Source organism: Coturnix japonica, chromosome 16 (assembly GCF_054131305.1).
Source record: "Coturnix japonica strain WE chromosome 16, WE-NBRP24, whole genome shotgun sequence".
NCBI classification, from domain to species: Eukaryota; Metazoa; Chordata; class Aves; order Galliformes; family Phasianidae; genus Coturnix; species Coturnix japonica.
In genome coordinates, this window is record NC_140678.1 from 776382 (window position 1) to 792441 (window position 16060).

The 16060-nt window shown below is 55.0% G+C and overlaps 2 protein-coding genes across 2 annotated transcripts; one reads left to right on the forward strand and one right to left on the reverse strand.

Moving 5' to 3' along the window:
- The first annotated feature begins 312 nt into the window (after positions 1 to 312).
- Positions 313 to 13648, forward strand: GNA11 (G protein subunit alpha 11). The gene is made up of 7 exons (XM_015886662.3): positions 313 to 778; positions 5625 to 5809; positions 6820 to 6974; positions 7628 to 7756; positions 8693 to 8822; positions 9552 to 9705; positions 10623 to 13648. The coding sequence occupies exons 1-7, from the start codon at positions 643 to 645 to the stop codon at positions 10811 to 10813; spliced, it is 1080 nt and encodes a 359-aa protein (XP_015742148.1). The 5' UTR covers positions 313 to 642; the 3' UTR covers positions 10814 to 13648.
- Positions 13649 to 14018: 370 nt separating this feature from the next.
- On the reverse strand, positions 14019 to 15864 carry LOC107325410 (granzyme E-like). Its single transcript, XM_015886235.3, has 5 exons — positions 15668 to 15864; positions 15441 to 15585; positions 14869 to 15010; positions 14549 to 14782; positions 14019 to 14424 (listed from the first exon to the last, which is right to left on the reverse strand). Exons 1-5 carry the CDS (start codon positions 15729 to 15731, stop codon positions 14290 to 14292), a joined length of 720 nt encoding a protein of 239 aa, XP_015741721.1. The 5' UTR covers positions 15732 to 15864; the 3' UTR covers positions 14019 to 14289.
- Positions 15865 to 16060: the final 196 nt, after the last annotated feature.

A 16060-nucleotide genomic window follows, 5' to 3' on the forward strand; every position in this document is an offset into this window, starting at 1 on the left:
AACCGCCATGGCCTACACGGGACCGAACCGGGCTGCTATGGCCTACATGGGACCGAACCGAACCGCCATGGCCTACAACGGGCCGGGCCGGGCCGGGCCTGGCAGCCGGAAGCGCCGCCCCGTGTCCGCCCGGTGCTCCGCCGTCCCACAATGCCCCGCGGCGCCGCCCCGCCCTGGTCTCGCCCCGCCCCCTGCCGGGCCAACCAAACTTGCTCCCCGGTCAGCACGGAGCCCCGCCCACTCGCTGGTGAAGCCCCGCCCTCCATCTCGCCGCGCTCTCCCATTGGCCGCGGGAGCCGTCAGTCACCGCTTGTTTTCGGCGGCAGTGGGTTGGGTTGCGCCGCTGCTGCTGCTCGGCGGGGCCGTGCGGGGCGGGCAGGGAGCGGCGGGCGGCGCGGCCGGGCGGGGGCAGCGCGCTCAGGGACGGCGGCCGCGCTGCTGCTGCTGGGCCCGGCCGCGGGGTCGGGTCGGGGCCAGGCCGGGCCGGGCCGGGCGGACAACGGGGAGGGGAACGGAAGGGAAGGGATAAAGGAAGGGAAAGGAAGGGGCGGCGGGGCCGGGCCGGGCCGGGGGGTCCCGGCCGTGAGGAGCGAGCGGTGATCGGCGCCGGGAGGACGGCGGCGTCCTGGAGGCGTTGGGACCATGACTCTGGAGTCCATGATGGCGTGTTGCCTGAGCGACGAGGTGAAGGAGTCGAAACGCATCAACGCCGAGATCGAGAAACAGCTGCGGAGGGACAAGAGGGACGCGAGGAGGGAGCTGAAACTGCTGCTGCTGGGTGAGGGGGGAACCGAGCGGAACGGGGATAATGGGGGTAAATGGGCGTGAGAGGGGGAAACGGGGATGGATGGGGGTTAGGGGATGGGGGATGGGATGGGAGGATACAGGGCGATGGGGAATGGGGGATAAGGAATAGGGGAGAGGGGTGAGAGATAGGGAGGGAATAGGGATAAGGGATGGGGGATGTGAAGAGAGGATGGGGGAATAAGGAATAGGGAATAGGGCAGAGGGGATGAGGAATAGAAGGTATGGAATGGGGGATGGATGGGGGTTAAGGGATAGGGGATGGGATGGGAGGATACAGGGCGATAGGGAATGGGGGAGAGGGGTGAGGGATAGGGAATGAGGGAATAGGAAATAGAGGATGGGGATAAGGGATGGGGGATGTGAAGAGGGGATAGGGAATGGGGAATAAAGAATAGGGAATAGGGCAGAGGGGATGAGGAATAGAAGATATGGAATGGGGGATGGATGGGGGTTAAGGGATAGAGGATGGGGATGGGAGGGAGATACAGGGTTGGGAATGGGAGATAGGGAATAAGGGAGAGGGGTAAGGGATAGGGAGTGAGGGAATAGGAAATAGGGGATAGGGATAAGGGATGGGGGATAAAGAATAGGGAATAGGGCAGAGGGGATGAGGAATAGAATATAGGGAATGGAGGAATGGGGAGTAAGAGATAAGGAACAGGGGATGGGTGGTAGAGGATAAGGAATAGGGGACAGGGAATGGGGGTTAGGGGATAGGGAATGGTGTTCTGTGGATGTTCATATCCCATCTGGATGCCCGGCTGTGCAACCTATTGTGGGGTATCTGCTTTAGTAGGGGTTGGGATCAATGATCTCATGAGGTCTATTCCAACCCCTGTGATTCTGTGAATAGGGAGTGAGGGGATGGGATGGGGATTAGGGGATAGGATGGGAAATAGGGGATGGCATAAGGAATAGGGGATGGGATGGGGAATAGGGGATGGGATGGGGAATAGGGGATGGGATAGGGATAAGGAATGGAGGATGGCATAGGGATAGGGGATATGGGATGGGATAAGGATTGGGGGATAGGGCCACTGCTGCACATGTGTGAGAAATGGGCTGTGGGGATGTGTGGGGCCACGGGGGGCTGCCCTGGGGGGGGGGGGTGGGAGGTGCCCTGTGGTGCTGACAGTAAACCCACGGGGATACAGAGCGGTGTGAGAGCAGGAAATGGCGTGTGCTGGGGATGGAGCCGTGCAGCACGTTGTCTGCTCGGGTTTGGGCGAGGTCTGGAGGTGAGCGACTGCAGGAGCATCTGAGCAGCTCTCGGCCGTTCCTCCGGGGCAGGGAGCAGTGCTGGCATCCCGGGAGCCACGAAGGAAGCTCTGCTGGTGGTTCTATATGGGCACCGTTCCCACGTGTGTGTCTGTGTTGTGCTGCTGGGACGCTGCCGTGCTTCCAACGGGGGGTAGGAAACAGGAAAGTGAATCTGATGGTTGGAATCATTCACTCCGGGTCTGCATGGAGGCACAGGTGAAGGATGAGGTGCATGAGCAGACACAGAGCTTTGCATTGGTTCGGTGAAGCCCCATCCTGGGGGTGCCAGTGGTGTCATTGCACGGCGGTTGCTGTTGGGTGGGTGTTGCTTTGGGTGCTAATGGGGGCTCTGGAGGCTCGGGGTCAGTTTCTGATGGTGGAGGACAGCACGGAGCTGTGACGCTTCCTTCACGCGGTCCCAAAGAAGCAGTTGTTTCAAAATAGGTTGGAGCTATAGGCTGATCTGGGTTAAGATGATCCCACTGGATCTAAAGATCGCACTTAGAAAGGAAATGGAAGATGCTCAAGAAACCTTTATATATATATATACACGCACATATATCTGTATTTTTCCCTGAAGCATCGTTTGCAAACAAACCAAGCAACCAGAACCTCCCCAGATTGATAAGGGAATGTTGCTCCCCCAGTAACAACAGGCCTTAGATCATGGTTGGGGGGTGAAGCCCTTCATGCTGTTTGCTTTCAGTGGGTGCAGCTCTGCACATCACCCACCTTACGCTGTTGCCTTCCATCTCCATTAAGGAGATCTGCTTGTGTGTGTTCCTGCTGTCTCGGGCTGAGGTGGAGCTCTTCCCTGCATTGATATCACTGAAAGGGCTTTTCCCAGCTCCCATCAACCTGAGCAGGGTGTGGATGTGGAAGGAGTTTCCCATTGCAGAAGCAGTGGTGGCTTTGCTTCTCAATGGCAGCTGTTGGGTCAGGAGCAGTGAGGGGTAACGCTGCTGTCCAGCAGTTAACCCAGTAATGAGAGGCTCTAATTTGAAGATATTAGATGTTGCCCTTTGCTCATCATTGGCCTTTTTAACAGGGATGGCAACAGGGGGGCGAGAACGCTGCATACAAAATCCCCCTGCAATGGCTCATCATTGAGCACTGGGGCTGGATTTACAGGTGCCCTTTGGGGGGTGCTGGTGCTGGGGGGGAGCTGTGCTGCTGCCACGTGTTGGCAGGATTGCACTGAGTTCAGCCCCTCGCTTTGTGCTTTGCCATCCCAAAGGGTTTCTGCAGCCGTACAGTGCAGGAGGCGGCGCTCAGCTGAGCGGGTGACGTCGCAGCGATGCTGTGCATTATTGATGGGCCACACAAAGGCAGGAGGCAGCTTTAAAAACCAAAAGCAACCCAAAAAACCCCAGGTAATAACATGAAGGCAGGCGCTGATGGAGCAGCAGGGAGGCTGTGTGTGCGGGCAGCCCTGAAGCAGGTGAACGCCGCTGAGGTTTGCTTCATGTTTTCACTATCAAAATGCTTTTCCTTTCCTCCCTTCTGGTCGCTGTGGTGAGAGGCAAGGAAGTCTTTCTCACCGCAGCACACCTAACCACAGAGTATTTCGGTTTCCAGTTCCCCCCCCTGTGTTTGCAGCAGTTTGTTGTTTGAGATGGAGCCGCCGCTGGTTGGGATGTTCATTTCCAACCTCGCCGACAAAAAGCAGCTCTGTCTGTTGGTGGAGATGGGGGAGAGTTTGCCTGTTTATTTTAAACACGCCGCTTCTATTTATACGCTCGCTGCTTTTATTTGGGCTTATTTATTTGTTTGCTTTCTCTGGCTGGTGCTGGGCGAGTCATTGGGGAGCTGGTGGTGAGATCTTTGGTGCACCCAGCTCTGCTTGGGCTGGGGTGAGAGCCAGGGCTCTGCCAGTGTGTGTGTTTGTAGCTGGACACCCAATAAAGGCTGGGCTGCTTAATGAGGTGGGTGTTAATTGGGGGCGTTTAAAGGAGCTGTGTCTTTGGATTCAGCGTCCTGCAGCTGGATGTTGGGTTGGAAGGTGGATGTTGCTGGTTGTGGGCTGCAGCCTGGTTTGCTCAGCACAAGTGAGTTGTTCCTGTGTGCCCTGAGGAAGGGACACACACCTTGTTTGGATGGAGCTGAAATCACCGGGCACTTCCCGGAAGACCAAGTGAGCGGAGCCAGCTTCATTAAGGCTCGAGCCACTTCACCTGCTGACGTGTTTTCCTTCCAACTTCCTACTGTCTCCTTATGTAAGCTGTTGGCTTTCCTGACTTCACCGACGCTTTGCTGGGGCCATAAATGTAGGAGTGCTGGGAGCTGCCCGGCGGCTGCAGGAAGTGAGCAGCCAGGGGCTGGGCTGCAATGACTGCTGCTGGGCTGCCCTCCCATCTGCTCTTAGGACCCGGCTCCTGCAGGGCACTAAACGTGTGCAATAAGGAACCAGCAGGGCACAGCACAGACAGCTGTGAGCAACGCCTGGCTTTGTTCTCCCTGTTGGGCACCATTTTAAACACTGTCATATCTGAAGGATCCAAGAGATGCTGGGGGTCTCAGGGGTGGATGGGGGGCAGGATGCAGCCCCAGAGTGTGAGCCCAGAGTGCAGGATGCAAAGCCCAGAGTACAATCCTGGAGTGCAGAATGCAATCGCAGCGTGCAGTTTGCAAGCCCAGAATGCAAAGCTCTGAATGCAGTCCCAGAGTGCAGCCCCACAATGCAAAGCCCAGAATGCAATCCCAGTGTTCAGAATGCAACCCCACAATGCAATCCCAGTGTGCAGAATGCAGCCCTATAATGCAATCCCAATGTGCAGAATGCAACCCCAGAATGCAATCCCAAATGTGCAGAATGCGGCCCTATAATGCAATTCCAGTGTTCAGAATGCAACCCCACAATGCAATTCCAGTGTGCAGAATGCGGCCCTATAATGCAATCCCAATGTGCAGAATGCGGCCCTATAATGCAATCCCAATGTGCAGAATGCAGCCCCACGATGCAATCCCGATGTGCAGCCCTTAGTGCAGAATATCTCAGCTCAGCAGTGAGGGTTTCCATTTCAGTCCTGGAGAGCAGACGCCGTTTCATCTCGTGCTGCTTGCAGTTTCCAGGCAGATGCGCCGGCTGCATGATGGTGGCAGACAGAGGAGCCGTTCCTTGAGCTCCTCTCTCCCTTAGGGCTGGTTTTCCTGTGTCCCACTCTCCCCCACCAGCAATGTGTGTGCTATAAGAGCAGCTCTCCTTGCTGCACGGCTGTGCTGCCCTCACGGTCCCACCGTGGTTGGAGCATCACGGAGTCTCCGGGAGCAGCTCAGGTGTGACGGCCCGGAGCCCTTTGACGCAGAGCGGGGGGGAGTGGCTGTAACGTGAGATTTGGGAGAAGCAGCGGCCGTTGCTTCAGGAGGCTGCAGCAAAGGACAAGATGTCCACCCTGCGCTGCCAGCCTGAACTCTGCAGCTGGGGAAGTGCTTGGATGGACAGTGAGCGCTTGGATCCAGCAGCAGGAGCTTGGAGGCGTGGTGGGATGCAGGCGTGCTGTTCTCCGTACCCAGCTTTGCTTGCCATGGCCACTAATGCTTTCTTTTGCATCCTGCAGGCACTGGGGAGAGTGGGAAAAGCACGTTCATTAAGCAAATGCGTATCATTCATGGCTCAGGCTACTCTGAAGAGGACAAAAAAGGTTTTACCAAGCTGGTATATCAAAACATCTTCACTGCCATGCAGTCCATGATCAGGGCCATGGAAACCCTGAAGATTCTGTACAAATACGAACAGAACAAGGTAAGTTTATCGTGATTTCTGCATGTTGTGGGGACAGCAGCGTTTGGCTCCCAGGTTTCTGTTTGCTTGGACCATTGTGCATTGTGATCCCAGCCTCCATCAACTCTTCCCTGTGTCGTTTCTTTTATGTGCTTTAAAACAGCTCTTTATGGTGTTGTTGGTCTCTGACTCCATTCGCTGCCTTTGGGTGAGGGCTGAGGCAGCCCTACACCTGGAGGAAGGAATCCTTATGTTGCTCAGGGTTCTTTGCACACTGTTCTATATGGCAAATGGGGGACCAAGGAATTGGAAGTCGATACAGGAGAGGGGCCCTGTGCACTTATTGAAAGCACTGAGTGTTGTTGCCTGTGCTTTATTTCCTTTGGATGCCTTGTTGTCACGCCCAAACACTGTGATCACTGCTCCTGCAAGGTATCAGTATGTGTGATAAGCATTGGCCAAAGGTGCTGCCTTTCTTGAAGGGGTTTGGTCTCAACCTCTGCTTGAATCACAGTTCTGTGCTTTGCCTTTACCTGTCTTGGCTCTGGGAGAACCTTTTCCAGTCATTTCTGGTCTAACGTTGTAGTTATTTAGGGAAGGGGGGGGGGGTGTTCCTGTTGAGGGTCACCAAGAAATAGTTTTTCCAGGCGTTTTGCTTCTTGAATGCACAGTGTCATATCTCAAAGCAGAGCCGTATTTAACCTGTTCTGCCGCACAGCAGCACAGAGCTGGTGTTGGGGAGCTGCTTGTAGGGCTGGGGTGTCCTTTGTGCCTGCAAAGAGGTTCTGCAGCTTCACCTCCTCTGCAGTTGGGCAGTTGGGTCCTTCACATTGGCATCCAGCCTTGGGAACTGCTGCAAAACAAGCACATGGGTCTTTAGTTTCTCATTGTAACAGTAATTCTGGGTAAACTGGAGCTGTGGTGTCATCTGTGTGATTTACCAGCAACGTTGGGATCCTGGAAGCCGTAAGGAAAGGGTTTATTTCACCTGAGAGTTATTTTGCTGTGGTTTTTTGCTCTTCCATCTTCAGGCCAACGCAGTCCTGATCCGGGAAGTGGATGTAGAAAAGGTCATGACATTTGAGCAGCCCTACGTAAGTGCAATTAAAACCTTGTGGAACGACCCTGGAATACAGGAGTGTTATGACAGAAGAAGAGAATACCAACTTTCTGATTCAGCTAAATAGTAAGTTGTACTCAGCAGCGCGTAGTGGTGATGCTGTAACAACTCGAAGCTGCCTGGTTTCTTATTCATGGAGTTAGTTTGTTTCAGAGGGTGGGAACACTGCACTGGGTTCCATTATGTAGTTTCTTGAATACAAATTGTTGTCTTTGTTGGGGTAGATGAATCTTGGCAGTGGCCTCCATCAGCCCAGAGTGTTCTGGTGGGTGATGGAGGTGCTCATACATCTGCTTTTAGGTACAGGTGAGGGTGGAATCTCTGCTTGGTGCCATCTGTGTGGCTGTGGCTCTTGGGCAGTGAGATATGGCTTGTTTTCTCTTCCCATTGGCCTTACACAGATATTAACTTACAGACAACAAAATCTAAGTGCAGAGAAATGAGGACTGTTCCACCTCCAGCTGTTAACACAGATCCCTTCATAACAAATAACCTCAGGTGCATCCTGATACTGAAACAGAAGCATCCTCAGAGTCATCCTTAATGCCTCTGTTGGGATGGCTCCCAAATTCCTGCTCCCCAGAGACACATTTAGGTCACATTTCAGATCCCTCCAGTCACTCTCTCTAGGCTGGGGGCAGACTGAGCAGTGTTTAAAGCTGATGTTTGTGCTGCAACCTGAGGTAGTGCTGCTTGTTTTGTTCCTGTGTTTCCTGTAGCTATCTCAGCGACGTGGATCGTATTGCTACCCCAGGATATCTACCAACTCAGCAAGATGTGCTACGGGTTCGAGTTCCTACGACCGGGATCATAGAGTACCCCTTTGACCTAGAGAATATTATCTTCAGGTACTGAGGGTGTGTTTGTGTTACAGCTGAACTGAGAGGAGAGTGATTCGGTTTGGGGAAGGATGGGTTCTGTGTTGCTTTAGTGTCCAGCTGCTGAGCTGCGAGGCTTGAATGGTTGTGTGTGCGCTGTGATGATGTGAAGGATGTGCTGGAAGGGGATGGTGCCATGTTTTATCTTGAAGGAAAGCTCTGAGAGGAAACATTGCCCATCAGGAAGCAGGACCTGCTGAATTGGAGGCTCGTGGGGCTGCTGAGCTGCTGGTGGGGGATGTGCTGTGGGTGGCACTTGGCTTGAGATGGATTTGCCTTTGAGTGCGTTGCTCGAGCAGCTCTGGCTGTTGTTTCTCCTTCATAAGAGCCTTCCTCTCGTGTGTGATGCCCTCAGAGATGGTTTGCTGTGCCCTCCAAACTCGCTGCCTCTGCTGCAGCAGCAATATGTGGTTAAGCCAGGAAATGAGCATGGCATTCGAGGGCACAGTGACATGCAAAAGCAATTTTCCTCCCTGTTTCTCTGCTGCTGGTTTCCCATCTCCACCACAGCACTGCCATTGCAAAAGAGGAATTAAAGAAGCCTGCATCCCATCTCTGAATCCATTCAATTACAGATGAACCAAAATTACTCTCTCTGGTTTGGTCCTTTGTGAAATGGATGCGGGTTCGTAGCACTCACACCTTCAGGTCTCACCAAGTAACTGCAGCATTTACTGCATGGGTGGCACTCAGAGCTGAGGAGCCAGGCTGTGTAACTGTTACTGGTTGATGTCTGTCTGAAATGGGATATTTGGGGAGCCTGATGGCTTTGTTAGCAGGAACGTGTTGTTACATCCCTGTGCTGGGTTATCCTGAATGGCAGAGTGGCATTTGGTCACTTTTAATGCTGGTCCTCTGCATTCAGATGGAGAATTGCAGCTGTTTCTGTGTTCTTCTATTCCCCAGAATGGTGGATGTCGGAGGTCAGAGATCAGAACGGAGGAAGTGGATCCATTGCTTTGAAAATGTGACTTCCATCATGTTTTTAGTAGCACTTAGTGAATATGACCAAGTTCTGGTGGAGTCTGATAATGAGGTAAGGCAAAGGGAGGAGCCTCGCAGGGGGGTGGTGGGGAAGGAAGGATGTCTGTGTGCCTTCTGGGAGGCTGGTAACAAAGTGCTGGGTTAGTAAGAATAGTTGGCCGCCAGCTCTTCCTCTTGTGAGGAGAAACGAGCCTCGATGGATCACCACGTCCCTGAGAAAGGGAATAAATCGTACGTTCACATTATCTGTGCTTCTCCAATAATGTGGAATTACCCTGAAATTGCTGAGCCCTGTTTGTCTCAGAAGGCGCTGTGCAACTCAAGGGGATGCTCTTAGAATTCCCTATTCCTGCTTTCCTCTTTTCCTTGCTCGATTCCCTTTGTGCTGTGGCTGCTGTTCTCTTAATGCCCGGCCCCTGAAATGGCAGCACTCAATTTTGACACCTGCTGGTAGATTAAAAATAATGCCAGAAAGTGAAAGTGGGCATTGGTTCATCTCATAGGGATGAAAACATGTGGCAGCTCACACAGTGCCACACCAGTTCTGTCATACAACTGTGCAAGGTGTGAAATGACTTATAAATATCTCTGATATTAATGATTTGCCCATCAGACAAGGCTGGAGTTCATCAGACTTTACATTTTCTTTCCATTTAGCTGCTCTAAATGAGCCAGCTCTTAACTGGGCCCAAAGTGATCTGTGTGCAGGAGCTGAGCTGTTGCTGCGGGCAGCACAAGGGCACCTTAATCCTCATCTTTATAAACTACTTTCTCGTTTCAGAACCGGATGGAAGAGAGTAAAGCCCTCTTCCGAACCATTATCACTTATCCCTGGTTCCAAAACTCATCAGTTATCCTCTTCCTGAACAAGAAGGATCTGTTGGAAGACAAGATCCTCTATTCCCATCTCGTTGACTATTTCCCAGAGTTTGATGGTGAGTGGTTTCTATGTTTAGAAGGAGGAAGGGGGGGGGGTTGTATTGGTTGGATTCTCTTTTAAAGAAAGCTCAGATTTAGAGATTGGAGGGAAACCTCTTTAATTTCAAAGGGAACACCTCGACATTTGGGGTTGTGTATTAACACATCAGCACGGGGCTGAAAGCAATGACGTGCAGTGGGGAATGAGATCAGGCAGCTCCTCTCCACGCTGTCATGTGCCGACTGTTGTTGTGCATCTTCAGAAGTGCATGGAAGGAAGAGCTGCAGCTTGGCAAACAGGGCGCTTTGCTGCTTTCACATGGCAAATGAAACCTCTCCTGATGGTTCATCCTCCCACTCTGGGAGTCTCGTGCCCCCTGCTGTCAGAGGGAGCCCTGAAATCACCACATCGGGGCTGTGCAGCAGTCTGGGATCTCATGGGTCAAACATCTGGAGCCCACACAGCCGTGTCCCTTTCATCTGAATGAGGGCTGTGGCTGCTGCAGGAGCACTGCGTGGCTGTGAGTGGGAGGGAGCCCATCAGGACCACCTCCCAGGAGATGCTCCGTGCTGCAGGGAGTGTGAGAACACCAATACTGGGGAAGGAATATCAGCACAGTGACTCAGAGGAGGTGATTTTTCCTGAGGAGCTGACAGCAGCACCGAGTAAATAGAGGCAGGAGTTGCAGTTTTGGGCTCCTTTGAGTTAAGAGGGCGGTGAGGATGGAGTTGGCTGAGGATGAGCTTTGTTTAATAACACTCACTCACATCCTTGAGAGCGTGAGATTAATTTATGTATTAAAAATAAAGGTACAACCCGACTCCAGGGGGGTGTCAGTGAATCCAGGTGTTCCAGGTGGGGTTACACCAAATCCTGTGTTCATGGAATCACAGTGCTCACGTAGCTCCATTCAGTGCTGTTTGTTTGCTGCAGGCCCGCAGAGGGACGCGCAGGCAGCCCGCGAGTTCATCCTCAAGATGTTTGTGGATCTGAACCCAGACAGCGACAAAATCATCTACTCCCACTTCACGTGTGCCACGGACACGGAGAACATCCGCTTCGTCTTTGCGGCCGTGAAGGACACCATCCTACAGCTCAACCTGAAGGAATACAACCTGGTTTGACCCCCTCGGAACGGCAGCGTTGGTGTAAAGCAAAGAATCCCCCACCCCTCCCATCCCAAATCCCCCCCCACTAAAAAAAAAACAAAAAAAGAAAAAAAAAAAAAAGAATTAATTTTAAACACGACAGGAAACAAAAAATTACCCACAAAAAAGCCCCAAGGAGGGAAGGTTGGAGTTGATGCTGTTTCTCCTGGTGGCCGATCCGTGTGCGCTGCCAGCCCGGCCCCTGTTTGTACCAAACCGCTTTGATTTCACCGTTGATGGGGATACGCCTCATTCCTTCAGCACTTTGCTCACCTCTTCCTTGTTGCCAAGCAGCCGCGGCCGCCTCATCTCCAGCTTCTTTCTTTTCGGTTCCCGTTGCTTTTAACCCCTTTTCCTTTGTTTTTTCCCCTCTTCATTCCCGGAGGAGAAAGAACATCCCAGCCGGGTGCTGAAGGCGCCGCTCTATGGGAGGTGGGGTGCTGCTGCTCCTTTGCCTTGTGCTGTAGGCTGCCCTCGGTGTCATTTGCTAACCCTGCTTGCTCCCCCCTCCCATCCCCTTCCCCAGCTTCACTCTGATGGGACATTGGGGAGCACCAGCAGCTCTGACTGTAGTGCAAAAAAACCCCAACCCACAAAAAAAGGCAAAACACACCCAAAAAGCAAAGATCGGCCATTGCTTCTCCACCCTGCAGCTGTTGGGCTTCTCGGTTGCTGCCTTTTCTTCCTTCCCTTATCGATCATAAAGTCCTGCAGGCCGTGATCTCACTGTGCAGCCATTGATGCTGTGCATGGCCAGCAGCACGGAGCCTTGTTTTGCTCATGGACCACAAAGGATGGGAGCTGAGCATGGGGACGTGCCTCCCTGTTACCTCTCAGCTCTTTTTCTCTCTCTTTCTCCTTAGTTTTAATTCTTTGCTCCATTCTATCACACCCACCATCCCCCCAACACACTATGAGGGTGGTTTGCCCGCAGCTCTCAGAGCTCACAGCATCCATCCCTGGGGCTGCATTGCTCAGCTCCAGCCTCTCGTTGTTCTCTTGCTGCTAGCAGCACACAAGCCTTGTCTATTGCTCCGTGCCATGCGGTGTCTGCCTTGCTAAGAGTTCCCAGGTTGTGGATTTGAGGAAGGAGCAGAGCTGCTGCTCGCGGCCGTTGGGACGTGGGCAGGATGGTGGGTGCTCTGTGTGCGTTCCCCAGCGTGTGCTGCTGCGTTTGCTCCTCGGAGCAGCGTGGATCCCCCCTATAGGACCCACGGGGTCGTTGTGCTGGTGGTGGCTGCGGGGTCAGGGCTGGTTGAGCTGCTGCGGCAGGAGGTGACGTGGAGGCGGTGCTGCGTTGCAAAGCAAACTCTGCTCGGGGTGCAGCACTTTGGTGCATCCCAGGTGCTCACATTGGTGGCCTGGAGGGCAACTGCAGCACAAGGCAGGGAATAGGGATGGGGGGACCTGGTCCAGCTCTGGGGCTGCATCTTCCAGCCATCACAAATGCTTCTGTTCCAATCCCAACCTGCAGCATCGGGTCCAAACCCACCGGGCCGACCAGAGCCGCCTCGTGCTGCGGGGTTTTGTCTCATTGCAGACAGCACAGGGGGGTGTTTTGCACAGCTTCGCTTTGGTAACACTAAACCCAGGCTGCCCTTCTTTGGGGCAGCTCCTCTTTGCATCCCCCCATGTTGGCCAGGGGGTCCCCGTGTGTCACACAGCTTCGCATTGACCCGATTGCTTCAGTTTTCATTGCTCCTTTCTTTGTTTGTCCGGTTGGTTTTTGATCTTTACGCCACAAAGATCCATTCTGGAGAGGTTCCTCCCTCCCAGGGGCTCCTCTCACCTTCATCTGCACCCAGACCCGCTTTGTCCCACGCAGAGCACAGCGCCGGGCTCCTTTTAACCCCCCCATCCCCATGGAGGGCTGGCACTGCGCTGCTGGGAGCCCCCCCGGCTCCATTCCCAGGGGGGAACCTGAAGTGGATGAGTTGAGGACCACCCCCAACCCCCCCCAACCCAGAGCCGGGTTCTTTGCTCTGCTGTTGCTCCCTCCCACATCAGCATTGCCTTCCAATGGGGGTCGGGTTGGTTTTGTCTGTTTTTATTATTATTTTTTTCCTCCCCCCTCCCACCCCCTTTTTTTTTCCCCTCTGTGTTTTAATTTTTGTTTTTAATAATAATAAATATTATATATATATAAATATATATATAAATCTATATATCAGAAATAACAAAGAGAGATCCCGACGGCAGCCACCACCACCACAACCAGGAGCTGTGGGTCGCACTGAGCCCGGTTCAGCATCACAGCCCCCGGTTCCGCTTTGTGCCAACACCCCCCCCCCAATTTTCCTTTCCTAGTGCCGGAGATTCTTTACAAGTGCCAACGTGGTGGGGATGCTTTGGTTTGGTTCCACTCGGATGCTGTTTAAGGTGGTTTCAGCGTTATCCTGTATGATGGGGTGGGGGGGGGGGGAAAGAAGAAAGAAAGGGGGGATCAAATAGATGGTAAAACAACCAAACCCACCCACACAGGAGCTCCCCTCTCACCCGCTGTTTTTAAACCTTGTCGTTTGCGATGCATGTGGTGTTGTGCGTGTTGGGGTGGGGGGGAGGAGGGTCGGGTCGGGTCGGGTCGGGTCGGGTCGGGTCGGGGGGGTTCGGATCGCGCTGCCCGCTGTCAGGTCCGATTCAGGCTCCAAACTGCCTCATTCCAGGTTGGATCGGGATTGTTCCGGTCCAACTCCGACCGCCGGGCTCCAAACCCTTCGCTGCGGAAATACCCGCTGGGAATGGATTTTCATATCTTTCTCCTGGAAATCAATTCTCTGTTTGAAATTGGAATAAATTTTGTTCCTAAAAGTCGCGCTGCTTTTTCTTGTCCTCCTTCCCACGGCGCCGGCAGCGGAGCCGGGTGCTCGGAGCACCCCAAGGGGGCACTGTGAGCGTGGGGAACGCGGCGCTGCTCCGCGCTGCTCCAACACGGGGCGATGAACTGGGGTCGGGGGGGATGGAAGGGAACATCGGGCCGCCCCTCCGAGCTGCGATGGGACACACAGAGCAACATCCCTCACCGTGAGAGCTCGGTGCGTTCAGACCGTGCTCTGCAGCTCTGCCTCACTGCTGCATCATTGGGGGGTGAAGCAGAGGGTGCAGCTTTGGGGACCCCCCCCCTTATGGCCGGGCTGGAGCCAAAGGTCGCCCCCAGATCCGCGTCACCGCAGGGAACAGGAGCTCGGAGCTGATGCACTTTATTGGCTTTGTGTCTTTACTACAACAGAGCGGGAGGGGGGTGAAGGGAGCGGGGAGGTGATGGAGGGAGGATGGAGGATGGAGGATGGGGGATGGCACAAAGGGGCGGTGAATGGAACCGGCTGCACGGCGGGGGGGGGGAGGAGCTCGCTGGGTCCCCAGAGCCGCAGCCCCCCATTGGGTTCGCAGCCCACCCTGTAAATGGGGCTGTGATATGGGGGGGGATGGAGAACGTCGGGGTGAGCTGCTGCCCCTCAGGATTTCATGACGCGTTTGATCCAGGACTCGTAGGTCGCGATGTTGGTGTAGAACGACACGTGCTGCCCGTAGGGGTACGAGTAGATCCCATAGGCTTTGTTGTTGCACACCAGGGGACTCCCGGTGTAGCTCTGTCAGAGGATGAAGAGTGAGAACAGCCACGAGCGGGTGGGACGGAGCTTTCAAAGGGCAGAGCCCGGCCTGGGGGCAGCACAGGACGCAGCCACCCCCCCCCCGGGGTCCCATCGCACCGACCTCATCGGGGGCGCCGCTGCTGCCGCTGGTGGCGCACAGAACGTCCTCGGTGAGGCCGGGGTAGATGCTGACACACTCCCTCTCCTTTTTGATGGTGACATTGGCCTCACGGAGGGCGGCATCGGGGGCTCCGCGCCCCCACCCGGGCACGCTGCACAGCGCCCCTCTGTGAGCGTTTGTGCTGGAGAAGGAGATGGGCTTCACGCGCTCATTGATGGTGGCTTTGCTTTTCAGCTGGGGGCACAAAGCGCAGAGATGGAGATGGACGTTCTGCCTTTCAGTGCTGCCCTGTCCCCCCCCCGGCCCCAGCACCGCGGTACCTCCAGCAGCAGGATGTCGTGCCCCCACTGGGGCCTCCTGTAGTCGGGGTGGCAGTGATATCCCTGCACCTGCAGCTCCTGCCAGCTCTCCTCCTTCGTCTGGATGTCGCGGGCTCCGAGGATGACGCTCGTGGGGCTGCGGCTGTGAGGGAGCACAGGGGGGTCATCAGCTGCACAACTGGCCTGGGGACGTGGGTTGGGTCAGCTGGGAGCTGATGGGAGCTGATGGATCCCTATTGCTGAGCCTGAGGGCGTTATCTGCCTCCGGAGCTTCAGCTGAGCTCGGTGGGTCCACGTGCAGCAGGGGCTGCCCAGGGGGAGCAGGGATCGCTATGGGGTGGGGGCAGCCCCTTTCCATAGAGCTGTGGGCTGTTGGGTTCTGATGGTTTTACCCCCCAAGTGTGGGGTACAGACACAGGACCGGAGCTCCAGCTCAGCCCCAGCTCCTGCAGCTCACCCCATAGTGCCCCACAGCCTCACCCCACAGCATCACGCCGGCCCCACAACCTCTCCCTCCCTGCTCAGCCATCCCAACCCCATTTGGGAGCCATCGCCCACGTCCCAGGGCTCACCTGAAGCACTGTGCGGCCGTCATCACCCACCCGGGGGCCACCAGGAAGCCCCCGCAGAACCCGCCGTTCCCCCGCAGATAAGCCATGTAGGGCCTGGATTGAGCCAGAGCCCGGCCCCCGCGCTCCAACCGGCTCCAGGAACGACCTGCAGGGATGAAGGGGTGGATGGGGCCGTGGGGATGTGGGGCGTATGGACCCCATGTCCCACCCCACAGCCTCCTACCCACCAGCTGTGTCCAGGGGCCACGCCAGCAGCAGGACGGTCAGCAGGAGCCTCTGTGGGTGCTGCATGGCCTCCAGGACGCCCAGGGCTGAGGCTGTGAGTGGGGTCTCTTCCTGCCCTCAGGAAGGATTTATACCCTGAGACCAGACTCCAGGAAACCACAGAGGTCGCACTTGATCTGATTAATCTGCCTGCAAAGTGCAAACCTCAGCGATCCAAGAGGGGAATTCAGGCGGCTTTGGGCAACGACCCACCTCCATTTGGGGCGGGTTTGGGGCACCTGGAGCCCTCCTGGACCCAAAGGCAGCGTTATCCCTTTGCCTCTGAGCCGGGGGCTGTAGGGAGCGCGCCCACCCCATCACCTTGCCTTCCCCTGCAGCTTGTGTTGTTGTTTTTT

Bases quoted from the DNA above. Each gene is read 5' to 3' on its own strand.
- GNA11 (XM_015886662.3), top strand. From the start codon at position 643: ATGACTCTGGAGTCCATGATGGCGTGTTGCCTGAGCGACGAGGTGAAG. The intron at 779-5,624 runs GTGAGGGGGGAA...TGCATCCTGCAG, and splicing joins GCTGAAACTGCTGCTGCTGG to GCACTGGGGAGAGTGGGAAA. The intron at 7,757-8,692 runs GTACTGAGGGTG...TCTATTCCCCAG, and splicing joins CTAGAGAATATTATCTTCAG to AATGGTGGATGTCGGAGGTC.
- LOC107325410 (XM_015886235.3), bottom strand. From the start codon at position 15,731: ATGCAGCACCCACAGAGGCTCCTGCTGACCGTCCTGCTGCTGGCGTGG. The intron at 15,586-15,667 runs GTGGGTAGGAGG...TCATCCCTGCAG, and splicing joins GTGGCCCCTGGACACAGCTG to GTCGTTCCTGGAGCCGGTTG. The intron at 14,783-14,868 runs GTACCGCGGTGC...TTGTGCCCCCAG, and splicing joins ACGACATCCTGCTGCTGGAG to CTGAAAAGCAAAGCCACCAT.